Source organism: Neltuma alba, unplaced genomic scaffold (assembly GCF_004799145.2).
Source record: "Neltuma alba isolate B1F8T4 unplaced genomic scaffold, ASM479914v2 tig00011597_pilon, whole genome shotgun sequence".
Lineage (NCBI taxonomy): Eukaryota > Viridiplantae > Streptophyta > Magnoliopsida > Fabales > Fabaceae > Neltuma > Neltuma alba.
The window spans coordinates 52,445-74,962 of NW_021636249.1; the positions used below are offsets into that span (position 1 = coordinate 52,445).

Genomic DNA, 22,518 nt, shown 5'->3' on the forward strand with positions numbered 1-22,518 from the left:
CCCCTCCCCCCCCCCCCCCCAAAAAAAAAAAAACAATAAAACCACCTCTATACAAAATCATACATGTACAGGAAAACTCTCATAATTGGATTATCGTACTTTTCCTGAGCCTGCCAGCATTTGTCAATATCTTCATTCTTTTATGTTTTAATCGTTGCCACATTGATTCATACAAATGAACGAACTCATACATCTACGTAAAAAGAGTTTATGGTATTTTAGATGAAAAAAAAAAAAATCTTTCTTTATTTCTAACTGCGCCGCTGCCCCTGCATTTTAGCGCATGAGGAGAAAGGATATGGATTTTATCGCTCTTATTTTTTCAGGTAAATATTTATTGCTAACTTAAGACAATAATACGTGGGTAGGAAATCCCCACCCGGTCATGGAAGAATTTTATCGCACTTAGTGCCCGTTTGGATTAGCGGTGAACAACTGTGATTTTAGATAATCGTGAATTTTATAAGTGATACTGGCTATAAGTGATACTAGTTAATCGTGATTTCTGTTTGGATATTTTTTTTATAAGTGATTTTAAGAATTGTGATTATGTTTGGTTTTTATTTATTAAAATCACTTATGGGTGTATAATTACTAAAAAGGACATGAAGTTAATAAAATTGTTTACATTTTCATAATTATTATATTTAATAATAAATTTATTAAATATAATTTAATAAATGACATGAATATTTAAATATTATTTTTATTTTAAAATTATTATTATTTAAAATCACTTACAAAATTTATGTGTAGTACAAATATTAAATAAAAGACCCCATATAAATAAAAGATGAACGAAAATATAAAAAAAAATTTGATTAGCAATTTTAGTAACATAGATAAGGAAATTGAATCTTCAATCAAAATTATAACTAAGAAATAAAATTTAAAAGAAAAACAGTTTCATATTGTATGTTTTTTTAAAAAAAAAATTAAAGTAATTACCATTAGAATGAGGGGTAGATTGGAGAAAATTTAGTTACTGAAAATTCATTGGGATTTTTCAAACGCATAAGCTATCTTTTGTTGCTTATCCTAAAAGTGCGGTGAGAGGTTAAAATCACGACTCATCGGGATTCTATAAAAATTATCCAAACACCCTAACCATGCTTCATAAGCACTTATTTGAATTTAAACGGGCTTATTTGATATCACACCGCTTAACCAAACAGGCTCTTATTATTAGTCACTTGTTCAGTTAAACGCAACATGATTTTTACAACAAAAGAAAAGGCCAAAATCAGAGAAGACCGTTACCCGACCCGGCTAGCACCTGGCAGGCTTCAACTGTAGACGTCCTGACTTACTCAGGTTTAGAATGAGCCCACCAACTATTCTAATAATACTTCCAGTCCTAATTATAAAACTTTTTTATAATCTATAAAAAAGTCTTATAATTAAAACTGGAGCTAATAATTCCCAACCACCTTAATCGTTCTCTTCATCTCAACACTCAGGGTCAGAAGAGATAACAAATAGTAAAAGAATTCTTTGTTAAATATCAATATCTTCTCATCAAATGTGAGTTAATAATGAGAATTGATATTGATATTACAAAAAAATAGAATTATGTAAGGATACTAACATTGATGTCATTTTAAAATATTATCTCTAGTCCTAATTTTAAGACATTGTTTATAGTCTACAAGTGAGATATTATAATTAGGACCAGAGTTAGCATTTAATAGTCAAATTTTATAATATTTGAAGTGTAAGGATACTAATATTTGTCCATCAGCTTCAACGAATCCTGTAACAGAAAGCAACTAATTTATAAATATTAAAAGAAAATTAAGTTAACTATTTACAATAAATGTAGGTTGATTTTTTAAAATTTTTTTTAAATCATTACCTCTTGGATAAAATCCTTCTTTTACTATATGTAATTAATAGGAATGGTCTAAAAAATTATGAATTTAAAAAATAAATTAATATTAAGATTTTATATTTAAAACAAAAACAAAGTCATTAATTAGTTCATACATTTATTGCTAAAAGAAATATTATATACCAGAAATAAAATTATTGGAATAAGAAGAGAAAGGCCATGCACATCATATCATTAGTTTTAACTTTTAAGAGGCTACTCTATTTAACATTATTTTTTTTCAAAGCATTTTTTGAGCAAAAATTTCAATACATCTATTCGAGAGAATTCTCAAAGTTCTTATAATTAACATAATATGCCTCAATTTCCTGTCATATATCATATTTAAAATTTGCGGTTGTTATATCCTTCAAAATAATTTTAAAATGTATAGTCTCTTATAATAAGTAGCTCTATTTCATGGTTTACCCAACTTTTCTTTCCTTTTATCTTTTAACTATATGACTTTTGAAAAGAAAATTATCTGTATTTTAAAATTTTAAAGACAATATTAATGGCTATTATTCCAATGAAACATTTTTTTACTGATATTTTTTCTTATGAAATAAGGTTGAAGACAATATTAATTATTAAATAAAAATAATTCTTACGTATGGATTTTTTTTTAATTTACGAGATAAAATTTTGAATAAATAATATCAAAATGGAGGTAGCAGTCTATTTATGAACAGTGAGAATTATCATAGATGATATACACACATATATAATTGGGGCGATCATATTAATGGGAGACAGTTCATTGATTTCGGGGCAAAAACCTTGAGAGAGGGAGAACTTTTTAGATGGAATAAGGCAGGAGTTTCCATTTCTTGCTCAATGGATGCCAAGGCAGGAGCAGATCACCAGAGTAGGTATGACACTTAAAACAATATACTCATCTAATTATTAATATAAAACCTAATTAATTAATTTAAGTATATTAAGGATATTAGTTAAATTAGTTAATATGATATGTTTTTTCTCAAACATCCTAAATGTTTTTCCTAACTCCTTAATTAACTCTCATATTAAAAACTAGATAAATATGTGTGTGTATATATATATATATATGGGAAGAAACATGTTTAAAACTTGAAAGATAAAAGAATGGCATTATTATTTTTTTCCAATTAGCATTGATTTTTCCGTGCGCCCTATGCACAGGTAGAATTTATTTTATTATGAAATTTTTATCACTATATAGTGTCAACACAATAATATTACAATTTATAAATAATTATTACAATTTACTTTGTTAAGAGTTTGCATTTTTCTATTGAACCAGGACCTTCCATGGATATCACCAGGGTAACAGCCTAATTAAGAAAGAGTTATCATTACATCGTCAGTGAATTTAATGAAGTAATGGGCAAAAGATCAATGATCATTACCTCATGTACAAGTCTAAGAAAAATCGAAGCTCTGTGATCATACCTAGAATTCTGCCATGGCAATGCCTCCAACAATGAAATGAAGGGTGTTCCATGGCCTGCATCAATGCCTCCATCTGCTTCTTCGTATCCAACGAATCTGGAAATGTTTAAAATATTGTATAAGTAATTTTTAAATCGTGATTTATAGATAAATATATATAAAAAAAATTTATCCCAATTTATGTAAAACTTATTTATAAATGTTTTTGAATCGTTCCTCAAACAGGCTGTCTATCGTGGTCTGCCTAATGAGAAGATTTGGTTTTCAGGTCTATGTTATCCTCTCTTGCCCCACAACCAATATACGCTGTCTGCATCTAGAAAATTAGAGTCGTATAAAAGCCAACATCAATATTAATACAACCATGTTCTCAAATAATAGTCACTTTGACGTTATCTATATTTAGATTGAAAACTTAATAAATAGCTCATATTACAACGAAATGCAATGATATTTTATTAAAATACCTAATTTATTACATCTCCTCCTCTGGTCCTGTAAATAGAACTCTTTTAACCAATTCACAGAATTAATAGAATTAAGTTAAATTTTCTTTTTCTTTCCGGCCGCAATTATAGAAGGGAGATGGATGTGTGTTATCCTAACTTTATTTCATTTCTTTTTTTTTTCCAAAAAGATTTTCAGTAATTTCACAGCTGTTTTCATTCTATTTTCTCTTTCGCACCTAGTACGCTCGTTAAAAGAGGGGTAATTTAAGACAGGGCACACAATTTTTACATGACAATGATAAATAACCAACTTAGTTAATATTTTAATATGCATAAATTAGTTAATTTATCACTAATTTGTACTATTCTTCTACTATTGCTCTTACTCCCTCCATTCAAAATTTATAAGGCGTTTTTAACTAATGACTTTTTAGGACATCTAATTAAGTTGGAGCTTTCTTAAGGGGTATATATTTTGGTGAAAATATTTAAATGGAGTGGGTAACACCTAGTCGTAGTGAGTCATACTCAAGCCTAGCCAAGCACGTCCAAGACGATAAATAAATAAAATGAAATACTCCTCTGATTCTTAATATAGGACCCAATTGTTAAGTTAGTTTTGGTTCTAAATATAAGACCCATTTCTCATATTTATCAATTTTATCTAAATTATCCCTATAGATACTCCCTCAACCATAATCGAGTAAAAAAGGGAGAGGAAGTATTAAGAAAGATGATTATGGTGTTTTAGGAAAAATGTGTCACATTTCTTATAATTAACTAACTTATCTAACTTCCTTAATATAATCAAATTAGTTAAATAGATATTATATTAAGGACTGGAAGAGTAAAAACCAAGCAAGACACGAGTGCATGCTTAAAAAACTAACGAGTACAAACAGAAGCAACCGAACCAAAAAAGAAGAAGCCTATGTTCCCTCTGTCACAGTCCATGTCTTGCTTGAGAGATGGACGGTGATTAAAAATACAATAATTGCTATCTATTCTAAATGAGAGTTTACTTAAATGATCAGCAGATTTAATTTGCCAATCCCTACGCAATATCATCCTAATTTAATCCGCTAAATCGTTAAAAGGATGCTCACCATCACAGCCTCTAACAGAACAAAGTTGATGGCTTCAATATAACCGGAAAAAAAAAAGACCACAAATGTTTTTTATGCCCCCGGAGCAACACAAACTTAATTTAAATTTAATTTAAATCATAAATAAATCCAACGAGTTTCATTATTGTTGGGAATAGCAGTAAGGAGCTATTTAGGTGAAAACCAAACTATGATTTTAAAAGTAATTTTATGATACGAAATATATATGTGATGAAAATTATCTCGATTTACATAAAAATATTTTTTTAAAAGTGCTTGTGGGGTTGTCAAACACCTCCAAGACAGGAATTGAAGCCAATTAACCATCTATTATTTGTATGAAAGTGAAATTCAGTCGAACGTACGTCTTTAATGGGTTCATTTGAATAGTTAAATCATCAATATTATTAATATATGATATACAAAAAAATTTCATCGAAAAATACATGATATAAGATTTCTAATAAATTTATTATTAGCAGTTCCAAACTACAGTATTTCTTTGATTTTCCATTGCTGGCTAGAAAAGAGGGAAAAACAGACAAGTCCAAAAAGTCGTTGGCATGGAAAGTGTCCGTTTGGAATCATGTCTAAAAGCACATATAAACATGTTCCATGTAAGTCATGCTATAAAACTCCTCTTACGTATTTAACTCATATTTTATAAATCATGATTGAAAAACTATTTATAAGTCATTCTAAATGAATGCTTAGTGAATGCTAAGAATGAAAAGCAAACTGCCAGATGCCTGCTTTGATTGGAATAAGCCAATAATTTTTTTTTCTCTATAGCATGCCAATAATTGAGATCATTAATTTATTCTTATACTAAAAAATTTGCTAAATTTATTCTTATTAAAAAAAATTCTCTTTGTATTTACGAGTAATTCTCACCTCTCTCTTTTCTCCTTTCAACAAGAAATAAAGGTAAAATTACATAATAATCATTAAATACTGTACAAGTAACATATATTTAACATCAAAATTTTTTTGGACCATTTTGACCCTTTATATCTTGTTTAAATAATAAAAATGATTATTTGAAGTTTATTTTGATATCGTTGTCTGTATTTTAATTTTATCTAAATATAATGTTAAAAATATAAGTTTACAATTAAACCCCTACCCAATCGTCTTAAAAAACAGAGTCCCAGTTACTCATAAAATGACAAGTAAATAAATAGATAAATGAGGGCAGAAGGCTTAAAAATTAAACACCAGGCAACAGGCATCATGAAGACATTAGGTTCTTGACGTAAACCAAAAAGCTCCTGAAAAAGAGTGAGTATATGGAGATTCTTAAATGCACCCGTATATGCACATTACATCTAATTTTCCAACATACATTAAGGTTCAACTGTTCAAGGGAAAGAAAACAAAGCTATGGCAAAACCATAAATAAAATCAGAAAGAGTTAGGCCTTGTTTGTTTTCTTGTTTTGAAAACAATTTTTATTTTTAAAAACAGTAAAAAAAAAAAAACCTGTCTGACTATTTGTTTTTAATTAAGTGTTTTTACAACAACAACAATAAACTTTATCCCACTAGGTGGGGTTGGCTACATGAATCACACAACGTCATCATGCTTAGTCAACAACCTAGTCCTTAGATATGTAGTTGACCTGGAGATCTCGTTCAATAACCTCATTAAACGTTCTTCTCGGTCTTCCTCTACCCCTTTTTATGGGACTCCATATTGTACGATCTACCCTTCTCACCGGGGCCTCCAATGTCCTTCTCTGCACATGTCCAAACCATCTTAAGCGATTTTTAATCATTTTTTCTTGGATAGGTGCCATATCGACTCTTGCTCCGATATTTTCATTTTGAATCCTATCTTTTCGTATGACCACACATCCATCTCAACATCCTCATTTATTTGGAACAATTATTTGGATAATTAAGTGTTTTTACAAACAAAAAAAATCTATTTTCAAAAACTAAAAAACTGTTTTAGTTTTTTTTTCTTGTTTTTCTTTTTGGCGTTTCTTTTTTTTTTTTAATTTGGAACAATTGGAAAACTCTTTCTTCTTTGCTCAATGGCTTTTTTTCCCACTTGATGATTTGAGTTCTCATCAAAGTTTCACCTTCCGGTCTGAGTTTATTTGTTTTCAAATGTAATTTTTCAAAACAATATTCCAAATAATTTTTTTTTGTTTTCAAAACTTGTTTTTAAAAACAATTTTATAAAATTGTTTTGAGGAAAAAACAAAACCAAACAAGTCATTAAATTCTCTGTTTATCTAACTCTACTCTGTTCAATGCCCCTTTTCCTCAGCAAGGTGCACTTTTGCTGTAATATGTCATATGTTCGTTGAGTTATTAATCTATTATTGGGAAGAAATTGACAAATACTAAAATATTTAATTAAATATATTTACTGGATATATATATATATATTAGAAGATGCAGGCTCTGTTCTTTCATGTTTTTTCGATTTTTCCAGAGAGAAGATATACATGCAAAAGAGAGTAAGTGGGTAGGTAACGAAACTAAAACACAATAATAAATACTATTTAACAGTTTTCTCCATTGCACCGTTAGTCTCTAACGTCAAAAGCAAGATGATGTAGCTTATTAAAAAAACCCATTTGAAACACAAAAGCTAGATTGCCAAACTGCTGAACCAAACGGTACCAATTACTCAAGTCCAGCTTTGCCAGTTGGGGAGTCAGCTTAGATTTAAAAACGTGATGCCAAACACACCCTTAGACTATGCTTCGATGGGAGACAAGTGAGAGGAAAATAAGGGGAAGTACTAAGAAAGAAACTCTCAAATATAGTAAAAAAATTTTACTATTTTGGAGAGTCTATCCTCCCAGTATTCATTCCTTCTTGATTTTCTTTCTATCCAAACAAAGAGATAACATACGTTTGTACATTTTTAGCCACGGAATTAGCCACAAAATTTTTTGACTAAAAAAATTCCGTGTCTAATTTTAATTATAAAATTTTAGCTACAGAATTTTCTGATGGAAAAAGCTCCGTGGCTAATTCCGTGACTAATTAGCGACAGAATTAATTTCGTGGCTAAGTTTAGCGACGGAATTTTTGTAGGTAATCCGTCAGAAATTAGCAATGGAAATTATTCCGTCACTAATTTCGTCCGTAATTACCTGTTTTTTTGTGGTGCCATCTATTATTTGTATGAAGGTGAAATTCAGTCGAACGTGGTCTTTAATGAGTTCATTTGAATAGTTAACTCATCAATATTATTAATATATGATATACAAAAAAATTTCACCAAAAAATACGTGATATAAGACTTCTAATAAATTTATTATTAGCAGTTCCAAACTACAGTATTTTTTTGGATTTTCCATTGCTGGCTAGAAAAGAGGGAAAAACAAACGAGTCCAAAAAATTGTTTGGAATCATGTCTAGAAGCACATATAAACACGTTCTACGTAAATAAAGACAAAATTCTTCTTACATATTTATTTCATATTTTATAAATCATGATTGAACAATTATTTATAAGTCATTCTAAATATACGGCTAGTGAATGCCAAGAATGAAAAAGCAAACTGTCAAATGCCTGCTTTGATTGGCACTAAGCCAGTAATTGTTTTTCTTCAATAGCATGCCGATAATTTAGATCATTAATTTATTCTTATACTAAAAAAGTCTATTAAATTAATAAAATTTTTAAATTTATTCTTATTAAAAAAATTTCTCTTTGTACTTGCGAATAATTCTCACCTCTCTCATTAAATACTGTGCAAGCAACTTATACTTAGCATCAAAAATTTTTTTGACCCTTTTGACCCTTTATATCTTGATTAAATAATAAAAATGATTATTTGAAGTTTATTTTGATATCTTTATCTTTATTTTAATTTTATCTAAATATAAAGTTAAAAATATAAGTTTACAATTAAACCCCTACCCAATCGTCTCAAAAAACAAAGAGTCCCAGTTACTCATAAAATTACTAGTAAATAAACAGATAAATGAGGGCAGAGGGCTTAAAAATTAAACACCAGGCAACAGACATCATGAAGTCTTGAATGATGACTTAAATTAAACTTGTAAACAATGAAGACATTAGGTTCTTGACGTAAACCAAAAAGCTCCTGAAAAATATATAATGAAGAATGAAATTAATGAATGAAGTAAGAGGATGAAATGAAGAGGGGTTTAAATTTACCAGAATGGCCAGTATGATCTGCCAGAACTTGAACTGAGCCGATGGGAAGGAGGAAGAAGAAAAAGCCCCCGCCGGGAGGAACAAGCAAAACCTTGCAAGACAGGAAGCCATTGCACTGTCTTTTAGTGTTTCATCTTCATGTTATTGTTTTGATTTGAGAGCTGAGCCGCGTCGGGTTCTTTCAGGAAGTCGAAAATGGTATGGAGGGTGTTGTTGAGTGGAAACTCTAGGAACCAACCATTATTGATTCTGAGAATATACATTGGGCGAAGGGGCAGACATAAGTGTAAGAAATTTATATCCACGTTGTTGACAAAAGAGTGAGTATATGGAGATTCTTTTTTTTTTTTTTTATAGTAAAGAAAAGAGACCCAGACCACATCCTACTTGACTGCATGTTTACAGCGCAATCATTATTCAGAATCATAATAAGCTCGGAAGGAGCTTCAACAACAAAGCTAAAACCATGAACTGCCGCGAGCCCTTGTTTGGCGAGATAGTCCGCTGCTTTGTTGCCAGTTCTGTGTATAAACACAACTCTAACCTCCCAATCCCTATTCAGTAAAGTCTGCACCTCTCCAATGACGTCGTAGTCCGCATGATGTTCACTTGGTTCGTTGGCCAGAAGGTCCATCACCCCTGTAGCATCTGTTTCCAGAACGACTTTTTTATGTCCCTCATCCCATGCCAGCTTTAGACCAAGGAGACAGGCCCAGAGTTCAGCACTCAGCGCGTCGCCATCATGTAGACGGTGGATAAACCCTTTCAGGAATTTCCCTTCGAAATTTCTCAGCAAACCTCTGCACGCGACTGCTTGCCGAGAGAAAGAATAAGCCCCATCAGTGTTGACTTTAACCCAACCTTTTTTAGGGGGAGACCACATGGTATCACCTGAGATACGACTTACTCCTGAAATATTCGCACCTTTCAAAAGTCGCCGAGCTTCTTGCGTTTGCCTGACCATAGCTCTCGCATTAGCGATTGCAGTCTCGTTAGAAGCCTTCTTATTCTCAAATATTTACACGTCTTTGAGTGTATGGAGATTCTTAAATGCACCCGTATATGCACATTACCTCTAATTTTTTAACATACATTAAGGTGCAACTGTTCAAGGGAAAGTAAACAAAGTTATGGAAAAACCATAAATAAAATCAGAGAGAGTTAGGCCTTGTTTGTTTTCTTGTTTTGATAACAATTTTTGTTTTTAAAAACAATAAAATAAAAAAACCCATTGGACTATTAGTTTTTAATTAAGTGTTTTAAAAACAAAAAAAAACTATTTTTAAAAACTAAAAAACTGTTTTAGTTTTTTTTCCCTCGTTTTTCGTTTTGGCATTTCTTATTTTTTATTTGGAAAAAATTGGAAAACTCTTTCTTCTCTGCTCGGTGGCTTTTTTTCCATTTGATGATTCGAGTTCTCATCAAAGCTTCACCTTCCGGCCTGAATATATTTGTTTTCACATGTAATTTTTCAAAATATTTTTTTTTCAAAACTTGTTTTTAAAAACAATTTTATAAAATTGTTTTGAGAACAAAAACAAAGCCAAACACATCCTTAAATTCTCTGTTTATCTAACTCTACTTGTTTAATGCCCTCATATGTTCGTTGAGTTATTAATCTATTATTAGGAAGAAATTGAAAAATACTAAAATATTTAATTAAATATATTTAATGGATATATATATATAAATTAGAAAATGCAGGCTCTGTTCTTTTATGTTTTTTTTAAATTTTTCCAGCTAGGAGATACGCAAGCAAAAGAGAGTGAATGGGTAGGTAAAGAATTTAAAACACAATAATAAATATTATCTCCGGTCCTTAATATAAGACCTTATTTGACTTTTATTTTAGTCTTGAATATAAGACCTCATCAATCCACTTTGTCTCCTATATTTATGCACTTTTTTCCCCAAGTAGTCTTTTTAATAATAGTAATTTTAGCCAATACACTTGATTAGCAAAAATATTTTAGGAAAGACAACACCTATTTATTACAAATAACTAACTTAATTTATTTTCTTAATTTCTTCAAATTAGTCAACTAGTTCTTATAATTAGGACCGGAGGTAATACTTTTTAATAGTTTTCTCCGTCGCACACACCGTTAGTCTCTAACGTCAAAAGCAAGATGATGTAGCTTATGAAAAAAAAAAAAAAACCCATTTGAAACACAAAAGCTAAATTGCCAATCGCTGAACCAAACAGTACCAATTACACAAGGTCAACTTTTGCCAGTTGGAAAGTCAGCTTAGATCCCAAAATGTGATGCCACACACACCTCTAGACTATGCTTGGATGGGAGACAAGTGATAGCAAAATAAGGGCGAGTACTAAGAAAGAAACTCTCAAAAATAGTAAAAAAGAATTTACTATTTTGGAAAGTCTATCCTCCTAGTATTCATTGCTTCCTGATTTTCTTTCTATCCAAACAAAGAGATAACATACATTTGTACATTAGCCAACCAAGTAATTCACACGATCATGAAAAGCAGGGCATCAAATCCTTCCTTTGTTCATCCTATGGACAATAAACAAACACACCCTCCTAATTAGCCACCATATAGTTAACATACATTCTCCACCAACCCAAGCAAAGTACAAGCACCAAAGCAGCACCGATCTCAAGACTTCATCTAAAGACATGGGATTTGTTGTATAGCCTCACTGGCTTTGCTAACTAGGGATTCAGGGATGGTGGGCTTAACAGTAACACCACCACTCTCCTTGTTGCTCTCATCATCTCTGGGCTCTTCTTCCTTCTTTCCTGATCTTCTCTCATCATCATTCTGCCCTCTCCTCCCATTCTGCCCTCTCCTCTCATTTCCCTCGTTTGTAGTCTTCTTACGCCCCCAACAAAACGGCAACCTTAAAGCAAATGTCAGTGTCACTCCTGATACAACTGCAGCTCCTCCTGTCGCTCCTGCCACTATGCCAATTTTCTCGGCTTTACTCAACCGGTGGTCCTTCAAATCCGTACTAGCCAGATTGAAAAATGAGAAGGAATTAGAATTTGGGATTCATTATGTATAAAGATCAGTTGTCACAAAGATGAGCAAACCTCAAAGTCAAATTGCGGGTGATCTTCTTTTCCACCAGAACTTTAGGAATTGGACCTGTGAGTTTATTCCTTGTCAAGTTACTGCAAATCAACACATTAGAGTAAGACGTGTGTGTTAATAACAAAGTTAAACCCAAAACATAAAAGGATATATGCTAACTGCCATAAGAGTATTTATAGTGGGAAGTTACTCTATATTGTTACTAGATATGCACGAGAGCGTTACAGCTTACATATATTTTAATTTTTCTGGCTCTGCTAAAAACTCCGGTATTTTTCCCGTCAAACTGTTGTTTGACAAATCCCTGGAAACAGGAATGAGATAGCATTATATGAGTTAATAGCTGACAATTAACGTGACCAGCAAATTAAAAATATGGTGACAATAATTAATTATTCTTTTTTGCCAACGGTGACAATAATTAATTGGACACTTACAAGACAGTCAATTCTGTGAAATTGGAGAAAGAACGAGCTATTTCACCGGACAGATTGCTAGAGCTCAAGTTTCTGCAGCTCATATATCATATCAGTTTAATAATGAAGGTTCTTGGTTGTAGCTTCTCGTATTCAAGCACAAGAGCAAGTAAGAAAAGAGAGACTGGTATGAACTGATGATAGCACATATATAAACTCTCTTTGTTTTCTCATTCTGCAAGTTTTAAAAGATAAGACTTCATCTTCTACTCACATTGAAGTGATTCTTGGAGTTCCGCTATTGTTGCAGGAGAGACCTTCCCATGTATACTGCATTGGCATGCATGGATCTCCTTGCCAACTGACCCTTTTGATGCCATACACTCTTTTAATGTCTCGGATAGCAGCAACTGTTATTCCAAGTAGGGATTATGAATCATTATATAAACTTGGGAAACAATAAATTATATATGTAAATGTAAACATTAAACAATTAAACTCATCACCATCTCTTTTATCAGTGGTGGAATTAGCAGGCTGGGGAAGAACTCTGTAGATTTCATAAGCATTGAGCATGGCAGGTAATTGAGAGTCTGATCTGATGGAAATATTACTAACATGATAGTCTCTTTTGATATTCCTAACCAAAGTAGTGGGCTTCAAGTATTGAAGAGTGAAGGACACATTAACCCCATCGCTGAAAGTAATAACCATCTTCCTCTGCTGATTCTGTGACTTATTCTCGAAGTCATAAAAATGAAGGTACACATAGTAATCACCATCTGGATAATTCATGTTGATATCCAGGGAAGGAGATGACCCGCCAGGCTGAACAGCACTACTCAACACTTCTTTTGGCAGTTTGTAAGTATTTTCATCCGTATGACTGTCAATAGCCATCGACGTATTGATTCGCACTGTGTTTTCCATTTGTCTATTGAACCAGGACCTTCCATAGATATCATCATCTGGGTATCTGCATAATTAAGAAACAGTTGTTGTGCTGAGAAATGAAATTTTACATGCTTCATGCCAAAAGAAAAAGGAACAGTTACCATTACATAATGAACAAAAGACTGTTTACCTGATGTAGGTAGAATCTTCTTCTGACATGCCTAGCTTGGAGCGTGACATGAGCCTTAATAAACTCGAAGGTGTCTGATCATACCTAGAACTCCGCCATGGCAATACTTCCAACAATGAAATGAAGGGTGTTCCGTGGCCTGTGTTTACAAGACAAACATTGATGTCGTCATCAGTTGGAGACACATGAATGACCTCGAAACGTACAACGTCTCCTTCTGTTGGGTTAATTGTCTCCCAGTAATTGACACCAATGTGCAAATCGAACGATGGCATTCCTGTTCTATTAACTTTGTTTCCATATGCGAAGAATGCCCGTACGAGATAGTATGGGTTTTGGCTTGGTGTGGGCACTGAGTAGCAGTTCCTTTTCCCTTCTGGAAAGCTTCTTGATGTCTTCAGCTGATTCCCAATCTGTTCTTTACTGTAATTCGACAATACATTGTGCACTTCGCCGAATTCAACAAATCTACCATCATCTGCTTCGTAAGAAGAGTTGGTTTTTGGGTCTGTGTAACTCCCTCTAGCCCCACAATCAATCCTTGTGCCGCCGTCTGCAATTAGAAAATTCGAGTGGAATAAAAACTAATGTCAATAGTAAATTATTAAGATACGGGTTTGGATTCTCTCTACTTTCTTTTGCTTCTGCTCCTCTATTCACTTCCCAATTCCCATTTCAATGGTTGTTAGATCAAAGTTTGAAGAGCTCAAATTTCATATTTTATAAAATTAATAATCCACCCCTGTTTTCAAATAATAATCACTCTGGAGTTCTTTATATATTAGATTAAAAAACTTAATAAATTTCCAATATTATAACCAAAAAGGGGAAAAAGCAAAAACAAGTCAGTCAATGCCATGAGCCAAAAGCATCCCGCCAGACGCCAGGTTTGATTAGCACTAATCTTTTTTATTGCATGTCAATAATTGACATATATAATAAGACAGAAAATTTATTTAACTCAATTAAGAATCAAAATTAATTAATTTAATTGCTTTAACTGTTTTTCCCCCCCTCAAATCAGTGGTGAGGGCTGACATAAATTTGAGATTGGAATTAAGGAGTATCCATTATATTTATGTGTTTTTCTCTTAATGAGTTAGACAATGATGACATATCGGAAGGGACATTTATTAAATTATTTATGTAATTATTACATAAAAACTATTTTTTAATAAGTTTTTCACCCTTTATATTTTGATACCTTTGTCTTTATTTAAATGTTATCTGAAACAATTAATAATAAATATAACATGAGAAAACTAATTTGAAGATCCTTACCATTTTTATTAATTCTGGATCACTTCCTTATATTTACATTTTTTTTATTGGGTTTAATTTTATAATGTTAAATATATTAGTCCCTTAGAGTAAAATCTGTTAATAGTGTTAAATTTTCTGTTAATCTAAGTCTGAAACATTTTGCTTCCGCTCCCCTTCCACCATATCTAACCAAGCTCTCCCCTCTCTTTCATTCTTTCCATGATTTTGTCTCTTTACCCACCTGTCTCCCTGCTGATAATTGGCTCACCATTGCTTTCAACCTCTCCATAATTTTAGCTATAAATTTAATTTTTTGGCTCGAGGAACCAAGATTCTCGTACTACTTTATTTTTACCTCTGTGGATGATTCTGCAGCAGTACTTATTTTTGGGTGTTGGGCTTAAAAGAATCACTCACCACTTTTCTTCCCACAAACCCAATACTTTCGTCTTTTTTCATGCTTTTCTTGTTACCGTAATTCTCCAAAAGAGGTTCAGGCTAGATGGCAATGGACAAGTGACTGTGGGATGGCCGAAGAGAGTCTCGGTGACATTATAGCCAAGGGAAGGGAAGGTGTTGTGGAGAGGTTAAAAGCAGGGAGAATGGTGAATAAAAAGATAGACTTGTTGAACAAATGAAGGAGAGGGAAGAGCTGGGTCAACTACGGCGGAAGGAGAGAGGGCAAAGATGTTTCAGACTTGACTAACGGAAAACTTAACACTGTTAGAAGATTTAACTCTAAGGGTCTAATAGATTTAACATTGTAAAATTAGAGGACCCAATAAAAAGGAAAAAAAAGTATAGGAACCTGATTTAAAGTTGATAAAAACTATGAGGACCTTCAAATTAGTTTTTCCATATAAAATTAAAAATATAAGTTTAGTAGTTTAAAATTACTATCGTTTAAAAAACAAGAGCAGCTGTTACTCATAAATAAAATTACTTACAAATAAATAAATAAATGAGGACAGAGGACCTAAAAATTAAACACCATACAATAGCCATCATCAAGTCTTGAATAATAGCTCGCTGGCCAAACAAAAAAAAAACAGAATAATGACCTAAAATCAGACTTTTAAACAATGAAGACATAAGATTCTTTATTTAAACCAAAAAGCTCCTGAAATATACATAGACACATAGAAAATAACTAATTTAAACTAATTAATAGACAAAGTAAGAGAGGTGAGATGAACAGAGGTCTAAATTTACCAGAATCGCCAGCATGACCTGCCGGAGCCTGTGCTGAGATGATGAAAACGACGACGAAGAAGTAGGAAGAAGCAAAACCTTGCAAGACACGAAGCCATTGTAGTGTCTTCTTGTTCTTCATCTTCATGTTATTATTGTTTCTTCTGGGAAGCCGAAAATGGTGGTGGGTGCTTTTGAGTAGAAATTCTGGGTACCAACCAGCAGGGTGGCCTGGCTTTTATCTATTGGAGTAGTATTTTAATTACTGATTAATTTAACTGCAATTATTACTCTGCCAAACTCCATGCCCTTGCCTCCTCCACTATTCCACCTTGTTCACCGTGCCAGAAAACGACACTTACATTATTGTCTGATTCTTTTTGGACTCATTGTCCATCATGCGCCTTCTGCGTATTGAGCGAAAGCTGTTTAGAATAACTCATAAATAATTTTTCAATTATAAGTTATGTAATATGTGAAGTATATGAGAGAAGTTTTATTTTAATTTATGTGAAACGTGTTTATAAATAATTTCGAGTATTATAACAAACAGGACTTTAGATAACTAATTAAGTAATTTCAAGATATTAAAAAAATTATTTAACTTAATATTTGAGAGTAATAAATATATATTGATTTTTTTAAGACATTTTATTTGATAACTGTCTTATTAATGTAAACCCCTTTATGAATAGGCTCTGTTTGAAAAAATTTATAAATTTTGGAGATTAAATAAATTAAAATCTTATATTTAATATTAAAATAAACATCTTAATTAACTTTTATACTCCTCCAGTTTTTAATATAAGATCCATTTAACTAATTTGATTAGATTAAGGAAATTAGGTAAGTTAGTTAATTATAAAAAAAGTGACACATTTTTCCTAAAACACCATAATCATCTTTCTTAATACCCCTCTCCCTCTTATACTTGATTATGGTTGAGAGAATATCTATAGGGGTAATTTAGAGAAAATTAATAAATATGAGAAATGGGTCTTATATTTAGGACCAAAATCAATTTAAAAATTAGATTCTATATTAAAGACCGAAGGAGTATATAGAATCTCCAATTGATTAAGAGGTTGTTAGAGATGTTTAATATGATTTGGCTAATGCTCATCATCAATCATTCAATGGTGGTTAGAGATGTTAGGGACGTCAGCATCCCAACGTCAGGCATTTGGCTATTTGCTAATGAATGACCTACATTGACGTAAGGAGGAGTAAATAACTAGTCGATTTTCCTGTAATATTTCAAAAGAAAACACAAAATTTAAAAAAAAGGGATAAAATCTAACTCTGATTTTGGTGGCATTGATTAAAGATGCAGATTGGGACCCATGAAATAGTGAAACGTGGCATGTTGAGGCAAAAAGAAAAGAGAAATTCTTGCGTGCTCCCAGAGCACCAAATCATTTATACTCTGACTAATCAAAATATGCCACATCAATAAATTTAATCTGACATGCCACTTTATTTGTCATTTTTTGAAGGCTTAGTTTCCATTTTTTTCACCCGCTTCTCTCTCCTCTTCCGTCATCTTTTTCTCTTCGTCCTTTTTTGAAATCCTCTATTCTTCTTAACTTTTTTCCTCCGACTCCATCCCTACCCACCAGATGTAGAGCGGCCTTCTTTCATCTTTCCTTTCCTTCTTTCACCCAGCAAAAAATAAAAATAGCAAACCACACATAAATTTCAGAATGTAGAGAAGATAAATTTTTCCGTCATGATTTTAGATCTGAAATAGGAACAATCATGTTCAAGAACTTGAAAGAGGGAAAAGGAGGATCGGAGGAGATAGGGCCGGGGGAGTGACGGTGGGAGGAGTTGGAGGGTGAAATGCAGGTGACGCAGAGGTAGGGGAGGGAGGCAAGATGAGAGAAGATGAATCAAGAGTGAGGGAGATGAAGAAATAGAAGCAGAAAAACGCAGCAAAGAGGAAAAGGAAAGAGAAAGAGAAAGTTAGAAAAAAAAGATGAAGAGAAGGGTTACGATTAAGGAGAGAGAAGCGATGGAAGAAGATGGGCGTAAGTTTTTTTTTTTTTTAAATGACAGATAAGATAACACGTCAGATTAGACTTATTAATATAGTGTATTTTAATTGGTTAGAGTATAAATGATTTGGTGCTCTCGGAGCACGCAAGAATTCCTCGAAAGAAAAAATAAAAGGCAAGAATCCTAATTAAATCTAATTAAAATAGTTAAATTTAAATTCAGATTTATGTTTTTAACAAATTTCTAATCAGCTATAAGGTCCTATTAGGAATTTTTAATTATTATTAAATGGTCAGAATGACCCTCGTTAATTAAAAAATTAATTTTTTACCCTTTCCTAATAGTTCTTCTTTTTTTATGATTATTTTTTGGGATTAAAAAATATATAAATAAATTTATAATGTTTAAATTTCTATATGCAGCCAAAACTTTCAAAAATATTTTAGTCGAACATTTTAAATTACAATATAAGTATCTTTTAAATAAATATTTTGTATTTTTATGTTGTAAATATTTATTTTTAAGATTTTAAAATACCTTATTTATAAGAAATATTTTATTTAAAGTTGTTACAAATTATGTTTTGGGTTGGAATCCAATGCATGCTGAAATAGCTAAAACTAACGTAAATTGTAAGAGCATAATATTAAATATTTTTTGTAATTAAAATATTTTAAGATCTTAAAATAAATATTGACAAACATAGATAAAAAATATTTATTTGAAAGCTATTTATGTTAAAATTTTAAAAAAATTTTAAAATTTTTTTTAAAGCTTTTAGTTATGCATACAAGTTTTGGACACTGTAAAATTTTTTATGATTTTTGTTTCTAAAAATAATCATAAGAGGTTAGAGATTATTTGAGAGGGATAAATAATCAGTTTTTCACTTTAATTAAAGAGAGGTTTTAATTCAGATATTTTAACTAGTGTTTAAAAATCTGGACCAGACCGAATAGTCCGACCGATCAAGCTATCACCGAAACCTTCTTCGGTTTGGTTCAGATTTAAAACTCGTTTTAGAAGTTGGGCCATGTTAACTCGTCATCTGGCTTCTATTAAGCCGTCAACCGTCGTAAGTCCAGGAACCGGAGCAAGTATGTGAAAACCGTCCGGTCAGAATCCTGTCCGTACTTCCACCTCAAACGTGAGAGCTTCGTCTTCTTTCTTTGCAAGTTCGCCATTTTTCTTTGCAATTGAAAGCCCATTCGACTTCTTTTTTTTTCCCCCTCAGCCACTGTGAGTGTCTGTAACGGAAGTTAGGAGGCATGGATGCATGAAAATAAAAGACGGAAGGAGAAGGAAAATGACATCTGAAACGAGAAAGAAGAGAACAAAATACAAAAAAGAAGAAAGAAGGCCAGGGACAAAGGTGGGAATACGAAAATTAAAAAGGACTACTCGTGAGCTTTTGACTTTTGATAGACATTGTGATATGCAACAGTAGAAGAGAAGCAGACCTCGAAAAACTCAAAGAGAAGACTTGGAAACGAGAAGACAAGGTGGATAAAAAAGCTAACATAAAAAATTCAAACCTGAAATAAGTTAAATTAATATTAAGAATATATGAAATTGTTTTCAATCTAAACTTTCATGCGTCAAGTTCTTCAGCTTGGGACATGAAACGTGAGTACCAAAACAGAAATGGATTATATTGATAAATATTTATATTGAATTATTTATTATTTATAATTTCTGCTTTATTTAAAAGTAAATTACAATTTACTGCTACTTATATTAAAATTAATTAATATAAAACTGATAATTTTATTTTAATTCTATTCCGTAACCTGAAATTCAACTATTTAATTTTTTTAAATTACCCAAAAATTATATATTTTATTTTTTGCATATATATTATTATATATGGATACAATACTATTTTTTATTTAATTATTATACTACCGGTCCAACCGATCTAACCGTTTAAACCATGACCCGCTGGTCTTTCTGACTTAACTTCCGGTCTAACTTTTAAAATATTGATTTTTCAACTGAATTTTATTAGGATTTCTCCTTTTAATTAGTCTGGTCCTATTTATAAGTTACTTTCAATATGTTTCACATAAATCAAAGAAAATCTTAAATTTTATTAACTCTCATTTAAAATTCAATAATTTTCTAACTTTATTCATGTTTAATATACATTACATCTTATGTAAATAAAATCAACATAATAATAAATAAAGGACAAAATTGTACATTCATAAAAAAAAATTCTTTCAATGCCCTATAAATAGAACTAAAAAATATTTTTTCTCTCTGTCCTATAAATAGGATCAGAGGATTAATAAACAATGTTCAATATTCATAAAATTAAAGATGAAAATATTCATAAAATTAAAGATGATATAAGTCTACTTGTTAATTAAATGTCACGTGTACTTGTTAGCAAAGTTCAACATCAATAACTACAACAAAGTCTTATCTTAGGTGGGGTCGGCTACATATATGGCATAATGTCATTCTATTCAAAGCAATTTTTAGCAAAGTTCAATACACAAAATTTATAATTTACAGTGCTATGATTGAGAAAAACTTACATGAATTAACTTGTCGCTACAAACATTCTTCCCTGACAGATAATGGCGGTGAGTGTGATGATCCACATTGATAAAAACTGGAATCAAATGTGGTGCTTGAGAATAAACTGCTGCTTTCTGCACCTTCGGGCAATGTGTCCAAGGCCAAACATTGCTTTAGATAATTCTCTACATTACTTATATCTGGTCTTTTCACACCATTTGGTTTAGTGCAACACATGGCTATCTCTAAAACCTTTCTTGCTGAAGAGATATTGAAGTTCCCCTCTAACTTTGGATCCATAATGGATTCTATATCCCCAGCCTCAAACTTTGGACTGATCCAATCAACAATGTGACTCTTGCCTTCAGCTGTTCTCATAATTGCTGATCGACCCGTCATCAACTCAAGTAGAATTATCCCAAAACTGTAAACATCGCTGGATTTGTGCAAGTTTCCAAATCTATAAAATCTGAAACAAGAAATTGTTTATTTTCAGCCCACTCATTGCTCTATTCAATTCTAGATTACTTTAAAAGTTAACAATTATATGTATTGCTAGATGGATTTGAACAGTGAATATGCTACCTATCCTCAAAAATTCTGCTTAAGATTGAGGAGAATATATAGAGCAAACTCTTTAATTATCAAGGATTGAAAACAATATAGTAGAAAATATTTTAATCAATAACATACTCAGGATCTATGTAACCAAACGTGCCAGCCGGACGAGTTGAAATGTGAGTGTCGGTGTCACTTGTAAAAGCTTTACATAGTCCAAAATCAGCAATCTTAGCATGCATGTTTTCACTTAGCAAGATATTAGATGATTTTAGGTCTCTATGAATTATTGGTGGGTTACAGCAATTGTGTAGATAGTTTAGCCCTGCATTTCATCGAACAAATAAATACTTGAGCTCAAATAAAAGGTAAAGAATATAAGTTATAGAAAAACACAAAGGAAAAAGGATAGCTATAATGCAAAGATAAGGAAGAAATTGGGGGGGGGGGAGTTTACATACCACACGCTGCATCTAATGCTATTTGAAGTCTCTCATTCCACTTTAAAACATAAGGGTTTTTACCTGCAAAACATTCATGTTGTGCAAGAAGTCATGCATCGCTCTTTGAAACACCCTGAACCTTGCAAACTGTAAGGAAAAATCTAAAAAAATATTGGTCACCTAAGTTAAAACGAAAAACATACTCTAAATCTTGAATTAACATCATGTTATGTTATAATTTTGAGGTGAAAAATAAGACTTGACAAACCTGACAATTGGTGATGGAGATGTCCCTTTGCCATATATTCATAAATCAATGCTCTTATGTCACCATTGTCACAGTAACCAACAAGAGAAAGCAAGTTCTTATGATAAACCATGGATAATAATTTTGCCTGCAATTTGAACCTTTACCTTTGTCACATATAATGTGTAGCAGTATAATATAATAACCTAAACTTTTGAATATCTAATACTATTAATAAGCAATTTTAATTGCTAACCTCTGATTCAAACTCATTAAATCCTTGTTGTGATGACTTAGAAAGTAATTTTACTGCAACTTGTGTACCATCTTGTAATTTTCCAAGGTACACTTTTCCAAACCCCCCTTCTCCAATTACTGATTCGAAGTTACTGGTAATACTAAGAACTTCATCCTGACAAAATGCTTGACATTTTGGTTTAAGATCACCACCTTTCTTACACAACATCACTGCAGCAATATATACATCAGATCAACAATAGCATTATACATGTATACAACTGAATTTGGAAATGAACCCAAAATGACATATATGATTGAGCAGAATAATGAAAAGCTTTTTATTGGGGGATATGTACTTGGGGAGCTTTCTTACCATTTTGCTGTTTTCTTTTACGTTTGTGCAGCATTATAGGAACATGAACTATTATTACAAGTGCTGCCATAGAAACTAATGCTGAGGCAACAAGTGGTCCGATGAGCTTTT

The 22,518-nt window shown here is 31.8% G+C and overlaps 2 protein-coding genes across 2 annotated transcripts; both read right to left on the reverse strand.

Annotated features, from left to right (window-relative positions):
* Positions 1-11,345: 11,345 nt before the first annotated feature.
* On the reverse strand, positions 11,346-16,170 carry LOC114715530 (probable LRR receptor-like serine/threonine-protein kinase PAM74). The gene is made up of 8 exons (XM_028900400.1): positions 16,044-16,170; positions 13,569-14,121; positions 12,991-13,460; positions 12,759-12,894; positions 12,506-12,577; positions 12,301-12,372; positions 12,068-12,148; positions 11,346-11,985 (listed from the first exon to the last, which is right to left on the reverse strand). Exons 1-8 carry the CDS (start codon positions 16,168-16,170, stop codon positions 11,643-11,645), a joined length of 1,854 nt encoding a protein of 617 aa, XP_028756233.1. The 3' UTR covers positions 11,346-11,642.
* Positions 16,171-20,548: 4,378 nt separating this feature from the next.
* Positions 20,549-22,290, reverse strand: LOC114715545 (probable LRR receptor-like serine/threonine-protein kinase At4g29180). Its single transcript, XM_028900413.1, has 5 exons — positions 22,051-22,290; positions 21,816-21,942; positions 21,566-21,628; positions 21,240-21,429; positions 20,549-21,015 (listed from the first exon to the last, which is right to left on the reverse strand). The coding sequence occupies exons 1-5, from the start codon at positions 22,258-22,260 to the stop codon at positions 20,580-20,582; spliced, it is 1,026 nt and encodes a 341-aa protein (XP_028756246.1). The 5' UTR covers positions 22,261-22,290; the 3' UTR covers positions 20,549-20,579.
* Positions 22,291-22,518: the final 228 nt, after the last annotated feature.